Below are 26353 nucleotides of genomic sequence, written 5' to 3'. Positions count from 1 at the left end.
CGCGGCAGCCAACATCCTGCTTGTATAAAATGTTAATATACACTCAAGAGATGCCAGGGAGAGGCCATGCCCCCGCTACAGAGGATAGCAAAAACTTTCAGCCCGTACCAGCCTGACCATGGGGTAAAACTCCTTCTTGACCTCAAATACGGCACTGATCTGACTCCAAGCAGAGGGGTGAGACCCTCCAGCCAAGCACCGCCAGGTTTAAATCTCCAGGTTTAAGCCCACTCACCACCCCCAGCCTAGCCACACGTCTGTGCCACTAACCCCACTCTTTGCCGGCATCGAAGCCTACAGGACCGATGGGTGAGGAACAGTGCAATGTCTCACTCCCAAAACTAGCGTCGTGGCAGCTATGGGGTCATCGGTGCAGAAAGGCCGCGCCGGTGTGACAGTCTCAGCGTCAGGAGTTCAGTGTAATCACTGCTTAAAAAACCCAGCGGGCTGGCCGAGCTCACAGGAGAGGGGGTTGCATTAGACGCGCACGGTCTGAAAGCCTTAACAAATCCTAGCTGTTTTTCTTTCCTCCTCCCAACTGTTGATATAACTTGCTCTGCTACGGAGAGTTCTTGCCACACAAGCGCGTGACCCTCCAAGAAGCCGGCCCGCAGAAGAGGGGGAGAAACTGGGACAGCCCCAGCTCCAGAAGTTAACCCAAGAGGTCAGTGGGCAGGCAGCCCCTCGCAGTGTCCAGGACGGCTACAGCTAGCTCAGCGAGGGGAAACAATTGCAGCTGCTTGGACAAGGGGGTTTGGCGACACATTTTTGACTCACTGCCAAAAAAAAGAAACCGGAAAAGGGTTAGGACAAATACCAACAACACGGTGGGCCGGGGGGGAGCCTGAAATAGCCCCCCACACACCGTCATGGAGCTGAAAATCTCTTTCCACCTGGTTCGGATGGAACATCTGCAAGCAGCTGGATCGGAGGTGTTGCTCAGACACCCACGCGCCCATGCTGGCCTGGGAACGGTCCAAACCTCCCCAAGACCTGCAAAGCGAAGGGAGAGCGATAAGGCCCAGACATGGGCCTCTGCTTTGTGAAAGGCAAGGTCGGCGGGGAACGGGAGGCGGTGGGCGTCTGTCGTATGCAACCTCGGTGAATCAGCTTCCTGCGCTGCTTCGACAGAGGGGTGTGGGCTGCGTAGCCGAAGGGGTTAACAGCTGGGGCACGGCCAGACCGGGTTGGGAGCCAACATGTGATTGCAGGTGGAGCGAGGTGGAGCTATGAATCACTCTCTCTTTTCCTCTTTACACTTCTGGTAGTTAGTTACCTGCCCTGCTCCTGCCTCCTGGAAAGAGGAAGGGTCCGGCTGCCAGCCAGGGCGATCCAGGAGAGACCGGCTGGCGGGCAGCAGCTGGCTGCGGGGCAACTGCGCCACTGACCCCACGACCGGCGCAGAGGCGACTAAAAGAGCGGAGAAGCAGATGGAGAAGACCCTGGTGCCTGCCAGATTCCTCAGTTGCTTTGTGTTTTATTCCTTATTCACACGCGTGTGACGGGGCAGACAGAGCGGGCCGTGAATCCAGCAGCAGAAGATCCAGGGGGTTTCTTTGAAGCCTCTCGCTGGGCTCCTAGGATCGAAGACTCGGGAGCCCGGAGCAGAGCCAGCTTTGCTCTACGCCCAGGGAGATCTGATGAGCAAACGAGAAGCAGACTCAGCGTCTGGAAACAACCCAACCGGCAAAAGACTGGAGACAGCGCGCGGGGAGCGTGTTCCCGGAGGAGGGCGCAGGGGGCACCCGGAGCCCTGTGCTTAGCTCGGGGAGGGGAGAGAAGAGGAAGTGAGGGCCAGGAATTCGTTACCTCCTCATTTACTGCGGGGTGCCAGGTTCGGCACCTGGCGAGCTCTCTCCTGGGGTCCCGGCGGGTCCGGCACTGAGGGCTGACAACCATGGCTTTCTCCCAGGTGCAGTGTCTGGATGACAGCCACGTCAACTGGAGGTCCAGCGAGTCCAAGCCCGAGTTCTTCTACAGCGAGGAGCAGAGGCTGGCCCTGGAAGCGCTGGTCTCCCGGGGGCCAGAGGCTTTCTATGAGGTCCTCAAGAAGGAGAACATCAGGGACTTCCTCTCCGAACTGGAGCTGAAGCGGATCACGGAGACCTTGGAAATCTATGACCCGGGCTCCGAGTACATCTCACGGCGCGGCAGCACCCTGGGGGACAGCGAAGGCGACCCCAACAGCCAGCGGGACGAGCAGGACATGGCGCCGTCCTTGGAGTACTGGCCGCAGAGGTCCGACCGCTCCATCCCACAGCTGGACTTAGGCTGGCCGGAGAGCTTTGCCTACCGGGGTGTCACTAGAGCCACCGTGTACATGCAGCCACCCATCGACGGGCAGGCGCACATCAAGGAGGTGGTGCGGAAGATGATCTTCCAGGCACAGAAGGTGAGACGCTCGCTGACCGCGAACTTGGCTAGTCGGAGCAGGGCAGAGGCCCTGGCCCTGCTTTGTCTCCCTTCTGGGGGACTGCGCCCTGGCTCCAGGGCTTGGCCCACTCTGCCGTCTCCTTGGCAGGCGTTACACCAATATTCACCCATCAGCTTCTGCTGCTTCCATGCAGGGAGCTGGGGGCCCGATCCAAGTCCCACGGGGAGCAGCGGGATCCTTTCCTGCGTCTCCCATGGGAGCTGGACCCAGGGCCTTGGGGACCACATGGCCACGGGAGATGGGACAGGGAATAAAAATGATCTGAGTTGCTTCCTAGCTCCAGTCCCATAGTGAGGATCTCCAGAGGGGCGGGGGGCACTGGAATAGCGTAAGGGGCCAAGGCAGAGCTGGTGGAGATGGGTGCAGGCCGCAAATGCAGCACTAGCCTGGGGCAGGGCTGAGCTGGGCCCGAGGTCTCCGTGCTGTTCCTCAGATTCAAGTAGGTTAAAACCAATTACTGATGAGCACTGTCCAGGGGGAAATGCCAACTTCTGCCCCAGCTCAGTACCAGAGCACGGACTTCTGCAGGCATTCAATAACGAGCACCCCAAAGAAAGGCCTCTGTGGCCTTTGCACAAAGGAGAACAAGCAGCTTCTCAGCGGTTTAGCCCTCAGTAAGGGTCTGACCGAGGTATGGCCACCACACACCAGTGCGGGCAGCGTGGGGCAAACGGAGGAGCTGTGACCAGACGGTGATTAGGGATGAGGGTAGGAACAGACTTCTCGACGCCTTGCTGCTTCTTTGCCAAGAGGGCGAGTAGGATGGGAGGAGCAAGGTCCTCTAGGGATGTTGGACGCGTACGGAGTCCAGCGGAGACTGCAGCAGGGCACCGCTGCCCTTGTTAAGGGGGTCTGGACCATGTGGTCCACTGCTTTCTTGTGGTTTCACTGCAATCTGGGGTCCCGCCTGGAGCCAGACCCTGCTGCAGGACGGGGGTGTTAAGTCCAGGAGAGCGGTTTAGGCTTATGCTTCACACTCAAAGGGCTTCCAGCCCAGGCCTGGGGCAACCGCCTTACACCCACAGCGCTGATAGCAGTGGTAGGGGCTGGCTCACCCCTGCCCGCACCAGTGGAGGAGGCCTGGTGGGTGATGATGGCACTGGTGGACCCAATCCTTGCCCAGGCTGCCATCCTCCCACTGTCCCCATATCTGTTGGGGCAACCCAGGCACAGGCGAGAGGGCCCCAGCTGCCCCAAGGATGAAGTCACATAGGTGAGGATCGCATCAGTTTGCCCAGGACCCCCTCCCAGCACTGTGGAGTCCCAATATGCACGGGGGAGAGGTGAGGAAAGGTAGGGAAGCGCTGAGCAACTCCACCGCATTTCACTGCCTTTGGGACTGGCAGAGCTGGAGGTAATGCCTGCTTGGAGCAGTCAAATCCCTGCTCTGCCACAGTCCCCTATGCAACCTTGGCCAAGTCACTTAGCCTCTTGGTTATCCCCTCTATACACAGGGGATAGTTGTGGTCTCCCACACAAGGGCTGGCCACGAGCGCTGAGAACATGGGCTGGACGTGGGCAGAAATAAGGGGGGGCTCCTGAGGCTGTGCAGTCTTGGGACTGGCAGGATTTTTCTAGGCATCGCACTGTTTAACACAGTCACCCGCGGCCTCTGCTGCTCAGGAAAGCTGGGACACAGCTCGGTATGGGGGTCTGGCTTCTAGCTGCAGCCTCCGCCCAGCAAGGGAGGTCTGATGCCTAGTGCTGCTGCTTTCTAGCATTAGAGAACATTTTCCCTTCCTCTCGCTCCCTCTCTGTCTCTCATCACGTGGGCCGTCTGATGAGGAAATGGAAAAACGCTGAGAGACGTTGTACTTCCGTCATGGGGAATTGCCCGTGGCGCCCACCCAGGCCATCTCCAACATGTTGCTTCACGCCAGGGAAGGCCATGCCCTGCCTCTGGCTATTCAGGAGCCGTGCAGTCAGGTGGCCATTCACACCCTGGCCGAGGACAATCACGGCTCGTGCAGCTTCAGCCTGGCCTGCTTGGCTCCCTCTTGATCCGGGGAGCAGTTGGAGGTGCTGAGCTCATTCAAAGGACATGAGGCACACTGCCTGTACCAGTCCTAGGGCAGGATCTATACCAGTGATTCTCAACCAAGGTGTCACAGCACCCTGAGGTGCCTGAAGATCCTTTCAAGGGTGCTGCAGGCTGCCACACAACATTAGCACTGTCAGGTTTGCAAACATAATTCACAAGACAAGCCCAGAAAGTTCAAACAGAAATCCATAGTTGTGGTTTTTCTGAGCAGTTTGCAACCAAAAAACCACCCACACTATTATTTTCCTGCAGGCAAAAGAAGAAGGAAAACTAAGAACTGGCATTTTTTTAAGAGATGCCACAAATCTATGCAGGTTGAGTCTAAAAAGGTTGAGACTCACTGGTCTACACAGTGCTTTAACTATGCAGGGAAAGCTACAGTGCGAGCCCCCTGGTGAGGACACAGCCCCCACCGGAGCTGCAACTGCACAACTTGGTGTGATCACAATGGATTTGTAGAGAGTGACAGTCCTGCCTCGGGCAGGGGGTTGGAGCAGATGTGACCTCTGGAGATCCCTTCCAGCTGGACTTCTCCAGCCACGCAGACGAGGGCTAACCCATGGCACGTGAAGCCCAACAGGCAGATAAAACAAAGCAGGTGCCTTGCTCCTTGCCTAGGCAGCGATCGCAGCTTCACTCCCGCCCTCCGCAGACCTCCATCCAAACCCAAGCACATCTGGTTGAGACCCCTGAGCTTTGCCCCCCCCGTGTCCAAGTGGTGGAAGCAAGGAAAGGGACGCAGGGTCCCTGAAGCCTGGCGAGTCACTTCACTGGGTCTCCATGTGAAGTCCCACAGACCCAGGACAATAAGGCAGCATTGGTTTGTGGGCAGGGTCCAGGCACTGCACTGCCAGTTGTCCGGATATTCGGAGATAGCCAAGAGCCCCTCGGGCCCATCAGCAGACGGCTGGGGAAAGCTCCCGTTCAGGAGTGGGGCTGAATCTGACCTGGACCCTCCAACTCTCCCTTTGTCGGCTTCCAGCTTGGAAGATCGCTAGCACACTCAGCCTCACCGGTGAAGAAAGTGGTGAAGCTCCATTAATTGCCGCTTGCAAAACACGTGCGATCCTCAGATAAGAGGCACTGCAGAAGGGATAGGGATCAGGACTATCATTAGTCCCACCCACAGCTTTCCCAACTCATTATTCCCCTAATGGTGCGTTTGGGTCCAGCTAATAGCCTGGGCTCATTCTGCAACCGTGCGGCAGGCCTGATGCTGTTGCTTTGTGAATCAGAAAATAGGTTAATGAGTCTGTTGATTCCCCCAGTCAAACAGGATCCCGACATTTATAGGCTAATCAAAGTGGATTAGAGTCATCCTGACACCACCAGGTCGGATTCTGAGTTGGCTCACATGCATGCAACACGTCAGCGTCTCCTTAGCGTTCCCCATTACTGGGCTGTGATCTACAGACCTACATAAACATGCTGGTGTTTCTCAATACTTTATCCAACTAAGTATGCAGTGCAGCGGCATGGTCCAAGTACCTCTCCCGCTGGCTGGGAGTCAGGGGTGATGGAAGAAGAGCTTGGAGGCTGTTGGGGCAGCACTAGTCGGAGCTGGTTTTGGGGCCATCGCTGCTACAGAGCCATTTCCCCTCTTTACAAAGGCTCCAGGGATGGGAAGGGACGGCTTGGACTATATGACAGCGAGGGGCAAACCGCTCTCTCATCTCCCACGCGGGCATTTCCTGCAGCAAGGGTTCAGGGCCACCCTGGAGCATCAGCAGTGCTGGATGGGCATAAATGAGAAGACAGGGCAGACAAAGTCTGAAGTCCTCCTTCCCACATCTGGGAAGCTGGTGCTTCCTCACAGGCACTCCCAGAAGCAAAGGGCACAGAGGCTGTGTATGCAGCACACAAGCCTTTGCAAAGTCCTCCAGCCCAATACATGCTTTGCCCTCCCTCGGCTGATCCCAGGGGGCTGGTGCCAGGATCCATGCTTGCCCCTGCATCTTCTGGGCCTTCGGGTAGTCATGGAGGCGAAAATAATTTCTTTGGCCATCCCCTAAAAAAAACAACTTTGCCAGCAGCCTCCTCCTGTATCATCGGGACTGCGGTAGGGCTTTAGCGTCAGCATCGCACAGACGAGACAGACCCCGTGCCCTCCACGGGGCTCGTGGGCTAAATGGGCCAGACAGCAGCTGCCCAGAACGAGACGGCACATGGGGCTACACGCTGGCCCCTGCTGCCCTCTCGCATCCAAGCTCCATGTCTCCTCACCAGGGCTCTGGGAGCCCCCAGGGCCTGCGGCGCAAAGGGACCATCCAGGCCAGGGTGAGGAGACAGGACTCCGCACAGGAGTAGCTACTTCCTTTCGTACTCTTTTTCTGCCCCCGCCATGGGAAAGAACCGCACAGAACGCAGGGGAGATGGGTCACACCGCGGGCCCTGAGCCGTTGGCCCCATCCAGTGGAAGAAGGGAATGGATCCCCCAGAGATGTGTTGCCCCCTGCACTAGGACTCATGGCAGGGGCTAGCAGCAATAGGAGGCTGGGCATTTGCAGACAGGAGGGTGGTGTTTATGCAGCACAAGCCCACGGCACTTTGCCCAAAGGAATCTAGGTGTTTCTCCCTGGCACTTCCACTCTGAGAAAGGCGAGATGTCCTGGGGTAGAGACAGGACCTGGGAGTCAAGGCACACACAGGCTGGCTCCACAGAAGTCATTCCTCACCCTCGAGTGCTAGTTGTGAGAAGGCTCCTGGTATCGCTGTCCTTACCCGGGGTTTTGGGGCCAAGGGACCGGCTTGCCATGCAAGCACCCGACTGCAAGAGGATGGCAGCCGTGCCGGAGGGTGCTGGGAGGGGCGGGGGTGTGAAGGCCGGCAGGGACAACCTCGTGGGAGCGGGGGCAGCTCGCAGGGTGGTGCATGTTGGCCTGAAGGTCAAGGGGGCGGAGGCCTCCTTCTGCCCTGGAAGAATGTGCCAATGTCGGCATTTTTGTTGGCCCAGGGCCGGGGCTGGCTCCGGAGGCCCATGTGAAACTCGGCGTCAGCCCGCTGGGAGGAATCCAATGGGGCGTGGAGGGCACACAGGCGAGGGTTTGGGGAGCAATGGGCTCCACTTTGCATGGGACGGATCATTTGTCCCTGCTCCCCATCCACAAGGACTGCGCCGTCTCTGCAGGGGGACGCCAGGAGGGCACAGTCCTGGCCTCGCCGAGGTGCCACGTGCTGGGGTCATTCACCCACTTGAGTCACATCGCACCGACTCGGGGTAGCAGAGGGCCGTCGCCGACTCCCAGGGGACACACTGGGGTGAGGCTGTGTTCATTCGGAAGTGCCTGGCCCGGACTGGCGTGCAGCCGCTGCAGTGCCAAGGTGCGGGCTGTTTGCTGCCGCGCTGGTCTCGAGACCAGAGAGAAGTCAGAGCCATGGGTAGTGGCAAACACAGGCCCTCCCTGGGGAACGGTGGTTGCAGTACCAGCCCTTAGCTTCATACCCCGCAAAGGCCGGCTAGCTTCAGCTCCGAAGCAGGCTGGATGCTGCCCACGCTCCCACACCCAGAGAGTCATTCCTGATCTCATGGGCAGGCCTTCAGCTGGGAGCCAAAGCAAGACGGTGATCAAAAGGACAGGATTGCAAAGCTCCGGTCATGACAGATCACAGCACCGCAGGGTCAGAAGGGTCCTTGAGGCTCATGTCCAACCTCCTGCCCAGATGTTATTTCTCACTCCTCCCCAGCTGCTGCTTACCTGGCCTCCTCCAGTGAAGGAGACGTCATCAGCTCCCCAGGCAGCCTCTTCCACGGCCGCACCACTCTAGCAGCGAGGGAGTTTCTCCTGAGATCATGCAGCGGCAGGCTAGGACTGGCAGGGCGAGGATCAGAAGTGAGGACTCTAACCATTCGGGGTGGAGGCAAGCAGCTGAGAGCAGATGAACGGGGTCCATAACCCTGGGGCTCTACTCGATGCGTACCTCACTCCTCCGCCTCTCCCTTCTTGCCCCACAGGTGATCGGTGTGGTCATGGACATGTTCACCGACGTGGACATCTTTAAGGACCTAGTGGAGGCGGGCTTCAGGCGCAAGGTGGCCATCTACATCATCGTGGATGAGACCAATGTGAAGTACTTCCTTCAGATGTGCGAGCGGGCGCAAATGCACGCTGGGCACCTCAAGGTAAGGGAGGCCGGAGAGCGTGTGACGGTCACATCCCCAGGGCAGCTGGAGCCGAGAGATGGAGAGGCAGGAGTAGAACAGGGCTTTCTGGGTGCAATTCCCTACCAGCTGACCCCTTCTGTCTTCATCTATACCCGGGCAGAGCACGTGTGCGCTCACTGCACCCCTCCTGCTGCTAGGACGGGATGCGAGATCCACAGAGATTGCAACCGTAAGCGGCCAATTCATTCCCGGGGACTGCAATCCACCCTGGAGAGCAGAGGCCACATGCAGCAGCAGAGCTGGGATGGAGCAGGGAGGAGGGAGGTTTGTCAGTGTTGCTCAGCGGGGAGGCTGGAGACCTCCACTGCGTTCCCGGCTCTACCAGAGAGGAGCCAGCGGCCCAGAACAGCCCATGAGACTTGCCCTTTCCGGCGGGGCGCAGAGGCAGGGCAGGGAGGGTCCCTCGTCATTCACGGCGTGGCAGGCGGGGCAGGCTGACAGCTCCACAATGCCTGTCACTCCGGCCAGCCCAGCATCAAACCTCCACCCAGCGCTGAGTCCTCGGCAAGGAGAACAACGACACAGATCTGTTGGCACAGGTTGTTGGCCCTGGCTGGTGATGCAACAGGGCGGTAGGCCTTGATGCCCAGGTCTTGGTCCTTCCTCTGAACAGGGAAGAGCTATCTGGGAACAGGTGGCTAAAAACGCAGCGTCTCAGTGCCCAGGCTGCTCCTGGCAGCCACAGGCCTCAGATCCGAGCCCTCTCTGCATGAGCCAAAGGGAAGAACATCTCCCCCTGCACGCTGCAGCTTCCCCTTTGGACCTGGGTTCAGCCCTGCCTGGACCTTCCCGGGCTGAGAAAGTAATCTTCTTTCCCCACACTACCTGTCACACCCAAGCTTACAGCTGCCAGAAAACCCCACACCTCGTCCTTTCCACCTTGCATACTGCCACGCAGGGGTGGAACACACTGGGCATGGCTACAGCGGACCCGTTGCAGCCACTCGCCCTACAGGGACAAGCCCTGAGGCTTGAAATAGCAGCCAGGCTCCCTACACACACGCCTGGAGGACTTCCAGGTGATGGAGAAGATAAAGGCCACATGAGCCACAAACAATTGGACCCCTGATCCACGCAGCTTGTGACTAATTCATACATATCTTGTGAGCTGCAAGCACAGTGCCCAGGTCCAGCAAGAGCGAAGGATTTGGGGCCTGGAAGTCGGTACCATTCAGATGTAGAGGGAGACAGGGTGCTGCTGTGGGGTGGTGGGGCTCTGTCTGCCCCTCCGCTGGCTTTTCAGGCCCCGTTATAGTAGCTACCACCTGTGTCAGCCTCTGCTCCGGAAACCATCCAGGAGTTCTCAGGCCCGATGAATGACGGGGAGGTTATGGAGGCAGAGAGCACGGCCGGCTACAACAAGGGACTGGATCAATGCACAGATGACAGATCTATTAATGGCTATTGAGCGGGAAGGCTAGCGCTGTCTCTTCTGGCATCTCCAAACCCATAACGGTGGATTCCAGGGAGGGTGCTCAATGGGGGAGAGATCACTGTAGAGATGCTCTCCCTCTATAGCATCCATTTATGCCACTGTCGCAGACAGGACCCTGGGCGACATGGGCCAGGGTCTGACCCAGTATACAGTGTATGTTCTTACGTACTTTGGCCAGCCCCCTAAGATGCTGGTACTGCTGCTCCCAAGGCAGCGCCGATCAATGATAGCCGACCCTGGCCATTTGCAAGGCAAAAGAGAAGAGGCCAGTGCTACCCCAGCAGCCGGGGAGAGCCCTGGGGCAGCTGCAGGACAAAGGATGGACAAAGAGCCAGCAGGACAGACTGCAGAGCCTGTCATGGTGACCACACCTCCAGAGACGGGTACCCAGGCAGTGAGGGGGGCAGTTACCAGAGCGGGGAGGTACAGCCCCAGGATCAAACAGCTCTGTCCAGCGTAACAGCTAGCACCAAATTAGCCAAGCCACATCAAAGACCCTTCAATCCAGGCTGAGCTGGGCAAGACTGTTTCAGCTCAGGGAAGATCCAGCAAGAGCTGGTGCTAGTGAGCATCCCCTGGGCCATAAGCAGTCTTGGGGGGCAGAGGACAAGCCTGGGTCAGCACAAACAACTATGCCTGGCTGTGGAGGGGACCAGAGGTTCAACTCCAACTTAAGTCTCTCCCTGGAAGACACCGTGGAAGATGCCACAGGAGTGCTGGTTGTTTTCTCTGCATCTAACAAGCCGGCACGGTGCGCTTGGCAAGGAGCGTGCCAGTGACGGTAACGCAGGCAAGTCGTTAAGCAACTGGCGACTTGTTTGTAAAGTGACTCACGACTCGGACCCACGCCGCTGGGCTTTGCTAGCGCTCCCCCTCCAGCTTTTCTTCCCGCTCCTAATTAAGCAAACAGATCCGACTTAACAGATCGTGGAGAAGTGGGGAGGAAGGGAAGTAAAGCACGCTCCTGGCTCCGGGTGTTACCTGAGAACGGCTTAGGGGCCCTTTGTGCACTGGAGAAAAGCTTTGGTTCAGAAGCAGCTGCATTAAGTCACTGGGAAAGCGGGGAGGCCAGCAGGGCCTGGCCCAACATGGGGTGAGGTGGGGTGGGGTGAAGCCAAGCCTGACTTGTTTGCATGGGTGCAGAAGTGGTCGCAGGGCAGCATTAAACAACCAGTCCTGGAGATCCAACCATCTTGCCTCTTGTCACCCCCTGGGCTCTCCCTGGAGCTGGTCCTGAAGGCTCATTCCTGGCTCAGTTTGCTGCAACTGGCTCAAAGCTCATCCCAGCTCAGCACATGCAAATTAGAGGGATAAGACCTTTGCAAATCAATTCACTTCATGCACAGGGCGGCAGGTTCTTGTCAGGCTGCCCCCCTCCCATGCTACTATGCTGCTTGCCTTGCAACCCTGCAGTCACTGTGGAAGGATCGGACATTAAGACATTTGGGAGTCACGCGACTAATGACTGCGTTTGTAAATCGGTGTCTCCCCCGGGGCTGGAGTGCCCCAGTGGAAACAGCAGTTGAACCCACCCTCTTCAGATTCACAGCCCCGAGTCAGCAGGCTCAAAGTTAAGCACAGGCTCAAGTGCTTTGAGGGGTCACAGTCCAGAAGGATAAAAGCAGAGACCCGTTGGAGTCAATGAGGGGAGGGAATGGGGCGGAGGGAGCAGGGTCTAACCAGCGTTATGGGCCTTTGGGAGATTTTTTTATAGGGAGGCTAAAAGTCTGGATAAAACTCCAGATGGGAACACAGGACACTTGGGCACATCCCTGGCTCTGCCACTAGCTGCCTGGGTGGCCTTGGGCAGGTCACTTCACCTCCCTGTGCCTCTGAGCCTTTGTCTGTTTTGGTGAGGCCACAAGCAATTTGAGCCAGCAGACACCGGGACTGTGCCCAGCACCTAGTGCAAGGAGGCTCTGAGCTCAGCAGAGGCTTTTTCTAGGAGCTGCAACATGAATCCATGTTAAATATTGACCTGGGGAAACAGAAGCAACTAAGCTGGTTTTAGAGGGAACGTGTTCCCTATGCTAAGGGCCTTCACCGAGACCCATAGACAATGGCAGGGAGGGGTGTTGACAGCAAGTGCAAAAAGGTGTCACTGTCCTCGGCTGTAGGGGAAAGGTGGAAGGGGTCTTATGTAGGGAAGGGATCACCTGCATGCCCAGATGATTCAATAGGTATGCTTGTGTCTCTGTTTCATGGCCCAGCCCTGCCAGGGTAACAGCCTACTGTTTCTAACTGCAAAAGGAACTGGTGCTGACAGCTATTTCTAACCCCTTGGTGCCTGGTGCTGACAGCCCCGCCTCGGACTGTTAGGCAGCACCCGCAACCCAGGAAAGATGGACCTGGGACCTTCACTCAGCTTCCCCTAGCCCCGAGCAAGTACAGGGGGCTTCCCAAGACAACAGCTGAATGCTGTTAAAGCAGTGATCTGATACAGACCCGCAAGGCAGGGGTGCCCTCAAAAACAGGGGGGTATTAGAGATACCAGTCACTTCACTGCCTTTCCATGAATGACTCCAAAGGCCCCTGAACACGGCCCATCCCTGTACCGTCCCAGGATGATGCAAAAGGGTACCGGCACTGAGACATGGCTGCACACCCAGCACATATCACATGCCAGACCTCCCGGGGCGGGCTCTGACTCTTGGGAGAGCTCATGGGAGTACACCCAGTGCTGCACCCTGCCAGCTACACCATTTCTGGGTCAGCGCACACATCCCAGGGGGTGCTCGCTAATGGACTAGTATAGTGCAGACACCCCCCGGGGCTTGCAAAATTCAGTGTGATCAGTTATCGCATGCGTACTACCCCACAAGACTATACAGCATAGCACAAAGGGACTGAGAAGCACTATGCAAGGCGTGGAGAAGCTGCGTGACAACACACTAGACACTTCGCAAAGGCAGTTTGCTCCCAAACTCAAGCCCCAGCCTGGCTGCTGACTCGCTGTGTGGTCCTGGGCAGGGGGGTTGATCAGGCAGCATCCGGGCTCACACCGAAGCCCTAGGGGATGACATGGAGCCACCTCCGGGAGGAGTTGCAAGACTTGGTTAGTCAGCCCGTGTCTCAGCAGACAGCTGAATGTTGCTTTGAAGATAAATGTTGCAGCTCCACATTCAGGTCAGGGGCCAAGCCAAGTTTCGGTGCTGGGGTGAAAATTCAGTGGAGCAAAACCAGATTGACGCCCGAATCCAGGCTAGGGAGGGAGGCACGACAGGACAACCTAAACAAGGGGCCGACCAGGACAAGTGAGGTTAGACCCCAGTCCACATAGGCAGAGCTGTCAGCCCCTTGCTGCCAACCCCAAGGCATCTTTCCAATGGACTGCTTGATTTTGCGTTGCAGCATCTCCGCGTTCGAAGCACTGGGGGAACCGAGTTCTTCACCCGATCGGCCACCAAGTTCAAAGGTGCCTTGGCTCAGAAGTTCATGTTTGTGGACGGGGACCGAGCCATGTGTGGATCCTACAGGTAACAGAGGGACCGTTCTCACCCCACTGCAGTTTCACATAGGCTGCAAGGGGCTAAGCTGACCAGAAAGGGGACCCAGCGGTTTTATTTTGAAGGGGTGTGAACAATGATGACTAGCAATGGATAGTCAGGAATTATGCAGTGCCCACCCAAGGTGAGATGTACCCACACCCTCAATCTGTACCTGCCGCCCAGCGATCCTAACTGGGGGTCTCAACCCAGACTTGCCATCAGCCTGCTAAATTGAACGGCAGTTTTGGGAGACGAGACTTGATTTTAGACATCTCTTAAGACAGGACTAGGCTGGGCACATGCAAGGCAAGCCCAGGACAGCCCCCAGAAGACAGCTCCAGAGTCCAGGGTAAAACAGCTCAGATTCCTTCAAGAAAAGATATTTCCATTAGAAAATGCCAGCGATTGTTGGAGTGAGAGCTCTCAGACAGGAACAGGCTGGTTCCAACAAGTGCTTTGACTCAAGAATTGCCAGAACGAAGCAGGCTGGAAACTCACAGCTTTCCAGATGACTTGCTGTTGCTCTGTCTTAGTTCATCTGAAGTGTCCCAGTTGGAGTGAAACTTTTCCAACAACCTAATGGGAGTTCCTGGACTTTTCCCTTTTTATGTTTTCAAGGTGGGGAAATGTTTATGATTTTAGCTCCTCCTCCTAAGGCAGGACAAGAGTTTTAAAAAAACAAACCACAAAGTATTTCTGCCAGGTGCAGAAACCATTTCCTGCCCAGCTCCGTGAGACTAACTAGTGCAGCGTTTTCACACCTCGCTAAGCCTTTACGGTGCCGCCCTGCCCTGCCTTCTGCCTGACTTCACTCACATGGCGAACCCCTGCTGCTGGCAGCTCTGCAAGGGGGAACAGCGAGCCAGCGGGTGGAGGGCCTGGCAGAGCTGCTTGTCGCTGTGCGCTCAGAGAGCTTCTTTTTCCATTCCAGCTTTACCTGGTCGGCAGCAAGGACAGACAGGAACGTCATCACGGTGCTCTCTGGCCAAGTGGTGGAAGCATTCGACAAGCAGTTCCAGGAGCTGTACCTCCTGTCCCGGGGGGTCAGCCTGAAATCCATCCCCATGGCAGAGGAACCCGAGCCTGAGCCGGTGTCACTACCTACTGCTTCACCGGTGACTCCTGCCAGTGCCGTGGTGAAGAAGCTGATTAACCCCAAATATGCCTTGGTGAAGGCCAAGAGTGCAGATCAGATCACCAAGCTGTCCTCCGCGAAACAGGCAGCTGACGGCCAAAACCAGGTGGCCGGCAGCAAAAGCAAGGCACTTCCTGGGGCCCAGACAGCTGCTGAGCAGCAAAGTGACGTGATGGAGCTGGCTCCACCCATCCACCCCGGCCTCCTGAACCTGGAGAAAGCCAACATGTTCGACTACCTGCCCACCTGGGTCGAGCCCGACCCGGAGCCAGGCAGTGAAGTCCTGGGCTACATCAACATCTTTGACCCCAAGATCAAGAACGTGAAGCTGTCCCAGATGAACCGCATCAAGGTGTGTGATGTGGGCCAGGCCAATGCCCAGCACAGGCAGATGATGAAAAGCAAGGAGCTGGAAGGCAACAAGAGCCACGGCCACGAGTCTGCTCCATCCCCAAGGGAGGTGGCTCCAGTCCCAATGGAGAGAGCCCCCATGCCTGGGACACGTCTGGATGTGAAGGCTACCGAGAAGAAGGCGGGAGGCCCTTTTGCCACCCTGGCTGTGAGCCAGCATCTGAGGCCGCCTGAGACCCATGGCACGGATGCGAGACCCCCTGTCCCAAAGCCAAGGACTGCCCTTGTCAAGGACTTGACCACAAAACACGATGCGCTCTGCAGCAATAGGGAAGGGGGCAGGGGGCAGCCCCAGCCCACGGAGGCAAAGCAGGGACATGCTGAACATGAGCCGTGTGGTAATTGCCCAATAGCTCACGCCAAAGCCACTCACCATCCGCAGTCCCCGCCTGCTGCCTGCACCCAGAATGGGCTGGGAGGGGACGAGGACGAGGGCGACGAGTACATGACATTCAGTGACCGCAGCTGCTCCGAGAGCTCGGCTGGGCTCAGCGGCCGCTGCTCCTTCGCCTCGTCCACCTCCGGAGAGTACTTTGAAGTGAGGGACCGCTTTGGACCGCTACGGAGGACCAACTCTGACGTCATCCCCAATGGCATCATCACCCACCTGCCCCGGAAACTGAGCGACCCCCACATCAGCCGGGGCACCTTCGTCAGCCCCCTGGGCAGCTTACCATCGGCCAAGAACCTCAGCTTAGAAGACATGTCTGCGAAGTGGAAAAAGGCCGTGGAGGAGATTAGGTGTGTGTTAAGAAGGGGCAGTAGCCCGCATCCAACACTGGATGGCCATGGCCCCTATGCTAGCAATGCCGTGCAGGTAGGGACAATTGTCATACCCTTCTCTCCTTTGCTTTCTTGCCCTGTGCTATGAGCTAGTTGAACACTGCAGCTCCTGAGGCTAGACAATCCCCATCCAAAACACCACTGAGCCAGCTGAGTGGAGGTGGAAGAAGTTGTTCCCGGCTTCTTTCTATCATCCCAGGGGCTGCCCAGGATGGCTAGCTGCTTTTTTCCCCAGAGGGGTATGTCTCAGAGGTTCGGTGTCTATCATCTCATAAGTGGAGCGCCCTTGGACAGGGCAGGGGCTGAACAAGAGGTCGGGTGTAAAGGGAAAAGCTGGTGTGAGACTGATTCTCAGGAAAGCAAGGGAAAGGTGCAAGGGAGCTGGGAGCTGGGTGGGGACACTGAACATAGGACTTTGCACCCAAGTGAGAATCAGGCCCCCTCCACCAGTGCTGCAGCAGTGCCAGGGCAGTGACTGAGGCCCAGGCGGGGCTGTGCATGCGGGCGTGCCCTGGCTGTAAAGGTGATTAGCATCAAAGATGAAAGCGCTGGGCGCATAATTACTGAGAGAGCGCTTGCCTGGCACAGAGAAGCAGGTCCGGCAGCCTCCTTAGGGCAACCTGCAGCAGCTGCAGCCAGCACCTTCAGCCAGCTCCATGCACACTGCCTAGTGGCAGGGCCACAGTGAGGGCTCGGGGCTCGCATGGTCCAAAGGCCCGGCTTCTCTAGCTTAGTGCAGCATGACCTGGACAACCCCAACCCCCCGCCTCCCGGCTCAGCCATGGCAGGTCCTGCTCCCCTCCCAAACTCTCCCACCATTTCATTCTCCGGAAGCTCGGGCATCTGGTCTCCGCTGCACCTCCATGCCCCAGCTCTCAATAGGTCCAGACCGTCACGACCCAATCAAAGCTGATGGAAAACAAAGAGGCTCCATTAACAGAGCCGTTTCCATTCCCCCCAGCCAAGGACCTGGCCCTCTGGGAAGCTGGCATCTGTGCCAACAGAAAATGAGATTCACCAGCCCAGACACAGCATCACTTGTCCTCTCTTCCCCCCAGGAGGATTCTGCACCAAAAGGCCAAGGCTGTTTCACTCAAAGAGAGTCAATGCAGCCAGCGAAATCTAGCAAAGCTGGGCATGGCCAAGCCCTTGATACACTGACCCAGCTGCCCAGATACAGCACTGTGCAAACTGGGTGGGAATGTTTGTATTCTAGCAATAGCTTACATGAGCCCTACTACAAAAGGCACCTGTGTAGCAGGCTGTCATTGAGAGGAAAACAAAAGAAACCTCCGCTGATGCAAACACAGGGTATTTTCTTGTGTGTGTAACAGCTCTTGCCAGGCTGAAGCCATTGGTGGGTAACTCTGTACCATCCCATCGGTCCAGCCTAGACCTCACCTGGGCTGTAAACAGCAAGCCCTCAGTCCATCTCTTACTGTAGTAACACCCCTTCCTGTTCTCAAAGCACTTCACTAGCTATGCACACAGCACCAGAGCACTGCAGCCGTCTCTGGGGTGGAGCAGAGCAGCCCAGGAGTAACAACACAGGCGAGGAGGTGGGAAGGGGTTTTTGGTCAAGGACCCTCAGGAAAATCCCACATTGTTTGAGGAGTGCCCCCAGGGTGTTCGGCATCTGTGCAAAGCAGCCCGATAAGTTCAGAGCCGACTCGCCCCACTGTCCCCATCCTTCCTGCATTTTGCTTCAGCCCCCTCTGAAGGCCAGTGGCTTTTGCTTAGTGACAGGCACCGTTAAACCCTGCCGGGGCCAGTCCTGTGCCTTACCTGGGTACAGCACCCGGCTGATCATCCCAGGCATGATGATAACAACCAGAGGCAGCATTTTCAAGTAGCTGGCCAGGATGGAGCCGGCCTTGGCGTGGTTCAGGTTCTTGGCAGAGAGAGACCTCTGAACAATGACCTGCAGAAGTGTGAGAGGAAGGGAAACATGAGCAGCCCACAATGGCTGCAGCCAGGCCTGGGTTTCTGTCCCTGCTCAAGTGCACCTGAGTTCGCATCCCAAACACCTGGGGACAGTCAGTGCCTGACCCAAATGCAGCTCAGGGCCTTATATCCTGCAGGCCTGTCCAGACAGGAATTGCTCCCTCCTTCCTTTCCACTAGGGAAGCCTCACACCTCCCTTGGTAAAAGTCCCTGGAGACTTCAGCTCTCAACATGCCTTCCATTGAGAGGAAGAAAGAGTGGGACAAGCTGGGGCCTGTGGTCCCTCCGAGTTGTGCCCTGTATCAGAGCAAGCGGGAAGCTAGTGTCTGCTCTGGTCTAAACTGATGAGTGTGAAATAGGGGCACAGAGGAAGCTGGGACTGGAACAGACCTGTGGGGTCACCAAATCCAATCATCTGCTCCAGCAGACACCCACATCAGATAATCCCTCTCATACATGCACCCAGCTTCCCAAGCAAACCATGGGCAAGTGTAACCACCACAGCCCAGCCTATGGTGAGCAAACAGCAGGGCTTGCCGTGAGTGTGTGGATGACAGGAGTCCGCACCTGTCCCTAATCTGGCCTGGTGTGACCTGTCTGCCCTATTCACACAGCCCAAAAATGCTGCGAGTCCCAAAAACTGGGAGAATCTGCTGGTACTGGCTGCAATGGATGTAGGAGGAGACAGCACAAGAGAGACTCACAAAGCATTGATCCCAAGACCCCGGGCAGACCCTGTGCATGCAGCCTCACATGCACAGGACCATGCAGAGACGGGGAAACCAAGGCAGGGAAGTTAAGCATCTCAGCCTATGTCTCTGAGCAAAGCCAGGGATACAGACCAGCTCAGCTCCCCTGCCACCCTCCCTTCAGTCCAGGGGTGCACAGGCACATGCAGTGGCAGTCACCTCACCAGCACGGGGTAGGGCTTGGGACCCAAGCAGATAAGGCTTTGAGCGAGGAACAGAGGTTCAGTTCCTGCTCTGCCAGACTTCCTATGTGAAATCCCTGAGCCTCCCCACCTGCGCACTGGGCAGTCCCTCACTTGGGGCTGTGGTGAGGGCAGACATGCTGCGAGGTCCCTGGGCACCACAGTGGTGGGCCTTGGCCCTGGAAAGTGCAGAACAGCGACTGAAGAGCTGCCCTGCGGTAAGCTAGCATGCCACATTCATGAGCTCAGAGTCTCATGCAGGGGGACCTGTTTGCTGAGGGTGGCATGGCTCATTGCCTAGGAAGATACATCTGCATTATCTAAATATTTGTCAGTGCCATCTAGTGCCCCAACCTGCTTGCGGCCTTCCTGCCCTTGCCTTGGGCACCTCCCTGGGATAGTTTATTTTGCACAGATCCACCTCCAAGTGTCCTAACATGCAAGTGCTTGGCAATCCAAGCGGGACCCCCCAGGACTCAGGGCCCTGTCTTGCATTGCCTTCATCAGGTGAAGCAGCCATGAAATGCTGCCACTGCTGGGAGCAGAGGGATTCTGATGTGAAAGGGTTTTCTCAAAGGTGCCAGTGACAAAAACTGGGGGATGTCAGGAGAATACAGCCCCTTGAGAGCCATTTGAGAGCAGTGGCTGTGGAGAGGTTCCCAGCAGCCTGGTCATGGGCCCATTTAACTCAATTGAGTTGATTCATGCCAGGTAGGGCACTTAAACTGGCCTAACCCTTGCCTACACTCCATGGAGCGTAATTCAGTAGATCAGACTCAACCTTCCCAGTCTAGACCAGGCCTGAGTGTGCGGGAGTCCACAAGATCATGATGGCAGGGGGTAGGGGGGCATCAGGGAATTGGCCTAACAGAATGGAAACAAAGACAGTGCCATCAGGGGCATGACCACAGCCCATGTGGGCATCCTTGAGCCAGTTTTATGGTAGCCGCACAGCTGTAGCTACTAAGGCTGCAGGCAAGGAGCACATACCCTGGTCTCAGGTGGGCTTGAGCTGCCTTTGCTGTAGCCTGGACTGCTCCGGCCCCCCAGCCACTGGGGTCTGTGCTCCAGCACTGTGCTACGTGTGTGAGGGGTGCCAGTGAGGCCCCAAACTGGACACAGCTGTGCCCAGAGGAGAGACAGTCTGTCACTTTATCTTGAGCCACTGCGGGAGGTAGGAAAGCTTCCGGGACAGAAACCCCCTCTGATGGTGCACGTTGCACCGTCACAAAATGCGTGGTAGCAGCAGAGGCTCCGTGTCACAGACGAGCCCTGAGCCGGCTGGGTCAGAGCTAACTTGGGTACACCGACATGGGGAAGTCACCCCAAAAAGGGGGCAGATATCTGATGGGCAGAGCCGTGTAAGGACTGGACTAGTACTAACGAGCCCAGGCCCACTCTAAGCCTACATGTTACGTCCATGAGGGGATGGACCTGCCTTAACCCTCCGCTGACCCGAAATGGCCACATAGAGGATCACAGTGAGTGGTCAGGCAGCTGTACGCAGGTAGGACGGCAGGGTGCCCATGGGGTCCTAGGTAATGCTGGGAGCTTCCAGGGGAAAGAGCCTGTTTTACCGGAAAACAAGCAATCGCAGGTACAGTGACCAGAAAAACTGGGCAAAGGCTCAAGTTGTTCTCTTGCTAACTACCCCAAACCGAGGAAAAAATCTAGCTGGGGAATCCTGGAGGAATGGGACAGGTAGCATGCGAGTAAACTATACAGCGCAGTGATTCTCAACCTGGGTGCCACGAGATCCTTTTAACAGCACCACAAAATATCACCTACACATGAGCCAGAGATTTCACGTAGGAATCCAGAGTGCCAGAAACATTATTACCTACCAGGGTCTTCCTAGGATGAATTGTTCTATTATTTTTTGATAGGAAAGGAGTGAAAGCTGAGAGCTGGCATTATCTGGGGGGGGGCGGGGGGAGGGGGGCGCTTAAGTCTAACAAGGGGGTGCCTTGAAACTGAAACTGTTGAGAACCACTAATGCAGAGGAACTTCAGGGAGTGTGTATGTACAGCTGACTGCGATCACACCAATGCTGTTGTCTCTCTGTGCACCCCACCCTCCTCTCACAAACAGGGACCACACCTCTTCCCCTACAGATCCAGCAACCCTGCACGCACAGGACGGGGCAAGGAGAGCATCCCCTCGACGAGACAGGAGAAAACTCCAGAAGCCAGCAAAGGACCTGAGGTTGAAAAGACCCCTGCGGCCCCAGGCAACCGGCTGTACTGGCGAAGCAAACGCTTCAGCTCCAGCAACAACCACCTCTCTCAAAGCCACCCCAGAGGCACTGGCAAAACCCTGCCCTTGCTCCCAGGATGCCAGAGGATGGAGGATGAAGTGAGGACTCCCCTTGGCATCCCCTTATCCAAACTGTCGCAGACCAAGCACCTCAAGAACAGGCCAGGGGGAGGCCCGTGGGCTGCCACTGACCCCAAGCAGAAGCCCCAAGGGACTAGGAGCCACAAGGACAAGTAGGTAGCATCGAGTGGACCATCTAGTGCAAGTATTTCAAAGCCTGGCACCGGGGGCACGGCCTGCAGAGGGGTGCCGCATTACATGGGGGAGGGGAATCTGTTTCCATTTACCTGGTCAGTGCACCAGTACCATGTGGCCAAGACAGACAGCCCAAATGTCATGCCGGTCCAGGGCAGATCCCCAGAGACCGGATCTCGGAAGAGGTGCATTGCATCAGCTCTGGGCAGGTGGCATGTGGTGTTGGGGATGATTTTGGCTGGGACTGCCTTTAAATAAGCTTCTTCTAGGTTCTGGTACCCTCCAATCTCACCAAACGCTGGAAGGAAACAAAAGGAGGGAGGCCCATCAGGGCAAACTAAAATGCGGTTACTGAGTAGATCAGATGAAAACCATCACAAATGGCCCCTTGAGAACATGTCCTCCCTCCCTACTCTGCTTTCCTGAGAGGGCAGAACCACTACAATGCCCTCCCCTTGTCAGATGGCACCATATTCTTAGTTAAAAGGGAAGGTCTTCCAGGACCGCTTTGCACAGCCGGTCCTATTAGACTGCTGCTATCTCTCAGGATGTACCCTATGTCCCAGGGGCTCCTGGGAATGTCCCCTTTCCTGCTTCTGTACTGTAAAAAGCATTGCTTGTATTAAAGCACAAAGGTCCTCGGGGAATTGGGGCAGCCCTGAGGAAGCGTAAGGGGCAGGTGATGGAGGGAGCTGGCATGACCTATGACAGGCTGAGATGCTGCTGGCTCTGGGGCAGGACGTCTTTCCCAGGCCCCATCACCATAGCTGGGCAGCTGCAAATAAGCGCAATAACAACTCTGACAGGGGAAGCTCTGTGATCACGTAGGTGGGCTCCCCAGGGCAGGTGACTGTCTCTAATATGTTCTCCATAGGAGGTCTATATTGAGCAGATTTTTTTTGTTGGTGCTGGGTGGTGGAAATGGAGCTTGCTTCATCCACTCCATGCATTGACCTGGTATTTCCAGGAACGGTGCAAAAAAAACAGGAAAAAAAAAACCAAAAAAACCTCACATCCTCAGGCTTTATGGGAAGTGGCATCAGGCCTGTGAAAAGGATGCAAGCCCTACAGCTTATTGCATGCCACAGGCAGGCAAGAGCAAGTCAGCCCGGCTGTATAAACAGGAAAGCACACACAAGCACTCTGCTCCCATTGCTGACCACAGGCTCCACACCTCTCCCACAGTGAGACCTGCTGTGGCAGCTACCTTGCAGCATTACAACTGCTATGGGCATTGTACTGCCCTGGGCCGCCGCATGTGATGCTGCCGGGTATCCAGGCTCAGTGCTCTTCTTTGCGCTGGAGAGGGAAGGGCAAGATGGACACTGGATGCTGCTTGCAGTTGCACCAGCGCAGCTCCATTAAAGCTGGGGAGTTTGGCTAGTGTAACTGGGAGGAGAATCTGGCCCCAGCTCCTCTGGGAAGGCAACACACCTGGTTTCCAGAGGAAGGGAAGAAAATACTGGTCACCAGCCTCTCTGTCTCCCCCAACCTTTACTGCATAGCTGATCTGCACACACATCTGCCTGGCCTGGCAGCTCTCACCCTGGGCATGGCAGGTGTGTTGGCACCACATACTCACCATGAGCCATTACCAGAGGGGAGGAGGGCGCCAGAGTGGAGGGGAAGAGTCGGCTGGTTGGAGGAAGCAACCCCGTTATCAAGGGCTGGGCCAAGCCCAAGCCCAGACATGCAAGAAGGGCGGCTTCCAGCCCAGCCAGATGAATGTGCTGGGTGGGGCAGGGAAGCCCCTGGGCTTTGCCTCTTGGGCTTTTCCTCTGCTCAGCCGTTCTGCTGCTCAGCGAGAATCAGAGCTGGGTCTGGAGCTGGCCCCAGCTCTGCTCCAAGTCTGGGAGCTTTGGGATGACCTCAGGTCCTTGGCTGCTGGGCAAGTGCTGCACAGGCATTTCCCCTCTTGTCTGTAGCCCCTCCTGTGCCATCTAAGGGGGCACCTCTGTGAGACTGGCCTTCACTGGGATGGTGTCTACTTGGGCAGTGTTCTTAAGTGCCCATCCAAAATGCATGGAACAGGAGACAGCCCCAGGTAGCCCCAAAATCCCAGTGCCAAGTGAACTGGTTACCAGCCCATGCAGTGATCCTCTGGACCGCAGCTGATCTTGAGAGTGAGATGAAGGGCCTGGCATCTGCTGGGGCTGCCCAGGTAGCTACGCAGCTCCAAGGCACTGACACTTTGGCTCAGAAGAGCATTCAGCCTGGGCTCTATAAGCGTCACCCTCAGGTAACATGACAGCCATGAGCACAGGCCTTCTCCTCTGCACTCCCTAGGGTCTCCTGCAGCATGGGGATCTCTGAATGGGCTTCACCCTGTGAGACGGACCTGCACCAGACCTCAGATGCAAAGACCCTAGAGCTGTGGGGATGCTCAAAAGGCAAAGCTGAAGTTTGCCAGTGGCATCTATCTTTGCAAGAAACCAAGGCAAATTCCCCAAAGCAGGGATGGGGAGACCAAGAGTCCTGACCTCCATCTGGGGCTTGAATCTGTTACGGTCTCTTTTGTAAGATCACACCCCCCAAATAAGCATGATTCTTGCCCAGAGGCCTCCCCTGGACCCCTTCCCTTTCAATCCGCCCACCATGTAACCAGCTTCCAGCTTTGTGATCAATGATCAACATCTCCTGCCTAATGTCATCCCAGGGGGACGTGTTCAGGGATGGGGACTTCAGCCATCTCACATGCAGCTGCAATGCGCCACTCTGAAAATAGGCTCATCTTATTTCAGACAGAACCTGGATTTGCAAACTCATCCTGAACCCATGCCAGGAGCACTGGCTACCTTCCCTGCATGGCTGGTAGAGGCACACCTGATCCCTGGGTTCGCACAGGTGTTGAGCACTCTAATAGCGGAGGGGCAGCTAGCGAATGCTAAATCACAAGAGGAAGCACACAGACGTATTTAGGTTACTGGGGCCTGCAGGGGATGCAAGGGCATGGTTTTGCAACTGCTGACACCCGCCTTTGCAACCAGAGGCAGGCTGGGTAAGAAGAGCAGCTGCAGGGAAGGAGGCTGTGAAGCCCCTGGCCCCCTCACCCATGCTAGCAAGTGCCCCCAGGTGCATGTCAGGGTGGCGAATGCCAAAAGTGCTGAATGATCCTAATGTGCCATGGTAACTGAGCCACAACAAGGGCGTGGGCACGACAGCACGTTTGTTCTCACCTGCGGGCAGAGGCAAGCTCCATCCCAGCCAGCGCTGAGGGGCTGAGCAGGCCTGGCACACGTGAGCCAGCCCTGGCGCTGCCGAGAGCAATCCCAGAGCCGAGCCCTGGCTGTATCCTCCTGGACTGCTACGGCACTTAGACACTGCGTCACGGCAGAGGTGGCTGTGTGGGAAAGCAAATCAGGTCTATAGCCCAAAGGGGCGCACCAGATCCACAGCCTCTCCTGAGACAAAGGACCCTGCCGTGGAGCATTTGTGCCACATCCCAGTGGGACTGAACCTCTGGCTTCAGAACAAAGAGCAGGCACCTCTCCCATGGCAATAGCCCCGGACTCACCCCTCCTGGCATGATCCAGTCGTTAGAGAGAGGCAAAGAGCTACAGCACGTGCAGGGGCTGCCCTAGGAATGCCTTGGATAAGTATTAGCTTTACACAGGCCTTCCTGCTGTTCCTCCGCTATGATCCCGCTGGTGGCCACGAGCCTTGAAGGACCTCCTTTGTTGCCGCTGAGCAATACAGGGGCACCCCCAGCTCCGACTTCTCCATCAGGGGTGCATCCTCAGCCACTTCTACCAGCAGACGCAGGCCAGCCTCTTTTGCTTGGCTCAGTTCTGGCATGGGTGCTTTATTCCTATTCCCTACCTGTTGGGAATATTCCTTCCACGTCTAGTAACACAAAGGCCTCTCCTATTGCTGGCCTTATCTGTGTACATATGCTGTGTGGGAAATGGGCCAGCCAGCGATGGGCGCCGCATGTACAAAGCGCTGCTGTGGCGGCAGATCTGGCTCCTTCCTCCTCGAGAAACCGTGTGCAAGGCACTTGGGTCAAACCTCTTTCAAGTCTGGGTGCCTCAGCCAGCTCCGCTGCATGCGGTGGGTGCCCAGCACGTTGGCCACCAGGTCAGCGACGAAGGGGCTTGACTTCGGGCGCGCTCCAGGCCTCAGTCACCTCTGTGCCGGGAGAGCAACGACACTTCCCTACCTCACCGGGATGTCGTGAGGCTAAAGCCATTAAGGCCCGACAGAGACCGGCATCCTCACATCCGTTACTTAACGAAATGACATGAGGGCAGCCCCGTGGGAGGGTGACGCTTCTGCCTTGGCTGTGGCTGCGTGTGTGTCCCTCAAGGAAGCTGCTCCGTGGCTCAGGTCCCGCCAGCCAACAGCGGGGAATTCCCCGGAGCAACGCCTGACTCCAGGTTTCCCTCCAACCCAGACTGCGGGGATACTCTGGAGGGCTGGCGGTATGGATGAAAGAGCAGGAAGGTCGCTAGTGATGGACTGCACCCCTAGGCCGAGGGCTGGCAAGAAGCCTAGGCACCATGACAGCCCATGGGGGATTTTAATTTATATCAGTGAAAAGGGGATGCCGGGGGCTGTCTGAGCTACCCCGGGGCCTTACCTTTCACAGCCAAGGTGACCGCGCCAATGACCATGATGAGGGTCTGCAGCGCATCGGTGTAGATGACGGCCACCAGGCCACCTGCGCGAGACAAACGGGCACGGCGTCAGGGTCTCGGCCAGGGGCGGGCTTTGCGGTAACTGCACAATAAAGCTAATGGCTCTTATGGAGATGTGTCTGTGGGTTATTGCCCCCCACAACCCACCACAGGCTTCCCAACGAGGACAGGGCCTGGAAAGGCCTTTACTGAAGGAAAACAGGAGGACCAGCTCCGTTCACTTCTGTGCAGCGAGGGGATCACAGGCGTGAGGTGAAGGGGGGAGGGGAATGGCTTCGAGGAACCAGAGAAGCCATGATTCAAGGTGGCGGCCGGGCTGGGCCAGAGCGCAGGGCACAAGGTCGCTGGACTTCCAGGCACGAGGCAGGGGCAGCACCAGGCCCAGTCATCAGCACACAGGGCCAGGAGGCAGCAGGAGAGACTCAGGGGCATAGCAGAGGC

The 26353-nt window shown here is 56.9% G+C and overlaps 2 protein-coding genes across 6 annotated transcripts in view; one reads left to right on the top strand and one right to left on the bottom strand.

Moving 5' to 3' along the window:
* The window catches only part of SLC5A10 (solute carrier family 5 member 10), a 53661-nt gene that overhangs the window by 13440 nt on the left and 13868 nt on the right, over positions 1-26353 (bottom strand). For all 3 annotated transcript variants that reach the window (XM_090023278.1, XM_090023280.1, XM_090023279.1), the window contains 3 exons: positions 25855-25935; positions 21368-21573; positions 17675-17810 (listed from right to left, as the gene is read on the bottom strand). In XM_090023278.1, coding sequence (XP_089879404.1) covers positions 17675-17810; positions 21368-21573; positions 25855-25935 — 423 coding nt within the window. The remainder of the gene's footprint in view (positions 1-17674; positions 17811-21367; positions 21574-25854; positions 25936-26353) is intronic.
* Positions 620-21403, top strand: SACK1G (scaffolding CK1 anchoring protein G). Of its 3 annotated transcripts, none has more exons than XM_090023275.1 (5): positions 620-2392; positions 8428-8595; positions 13424-13548; positions 14492-15923; positions 20856-21403. In XM_090023275.1, exons 1-5 carry the CDS (start codon positions 1898-1900, stop codon positions 21255-21257), a joined length of 2622 nt encoding a protein of 873 aa, XP_089879401.1. In that variant the 5' UTR covers positions 620-1897; the 3' UTR covers positions 21258-21403. The 3 variants fall into 3 exon arrangements, with proteins under 3 accessions (XP_089879401.1, XP_089879402.1, XP_089879403.1); XM_090023276.1 differs by having other exon boundaries at positions 14492-15847; positions 20856-21229; XM_090023277.1 differs by having other exon boundaries at positions 20879-21108.

The sequence above is a fragment of the Crocodylus siamensis genome, chromosome 12, assembly GCF_052110815.1.
Source record: "Crocodylus siamensis isolate JL-2025a chromosome 12, ASM5211081v1, whole genome shotgun sequence".
NCBI classification, from domain to species: domain Eukaryota; kingdom Metazoa; phylum Chordata; order Crocodylia; family Crocodylidae; genus Crocodylus; species Crocodylus siamensis.
The sequence above is the reverse complement of the archived record's forward strand: the minus strand, read 5'-3'. Positions and strand labels throughout refer to the sequence as shown.

Bases quoted from the DNA above. Each gene is read 5' to 3' on its own strand.
- SACK1G (XM_090023275.1), top strand. From the start codon at position 1,898: ATGGCTTTCTCCCAGGTGCAGTGTCTGGATGACAGCCACGTCAACTGG. The intron at 2,393-8,427 runs GTGAGACGCTCG...CTTGCCCCACAG, and splicing joins TGATCTTCCAGGCACAGAAG to GTGATCGGTGTGGTCATGGA. The intron at 8,596-13,423 runs GTAAGGGAGGCC...TTTGCGTTGCAG, and splicing joins TGCACGCTGGGCACCTCAAG to CATCTCCGCGTTCGAAGCAC.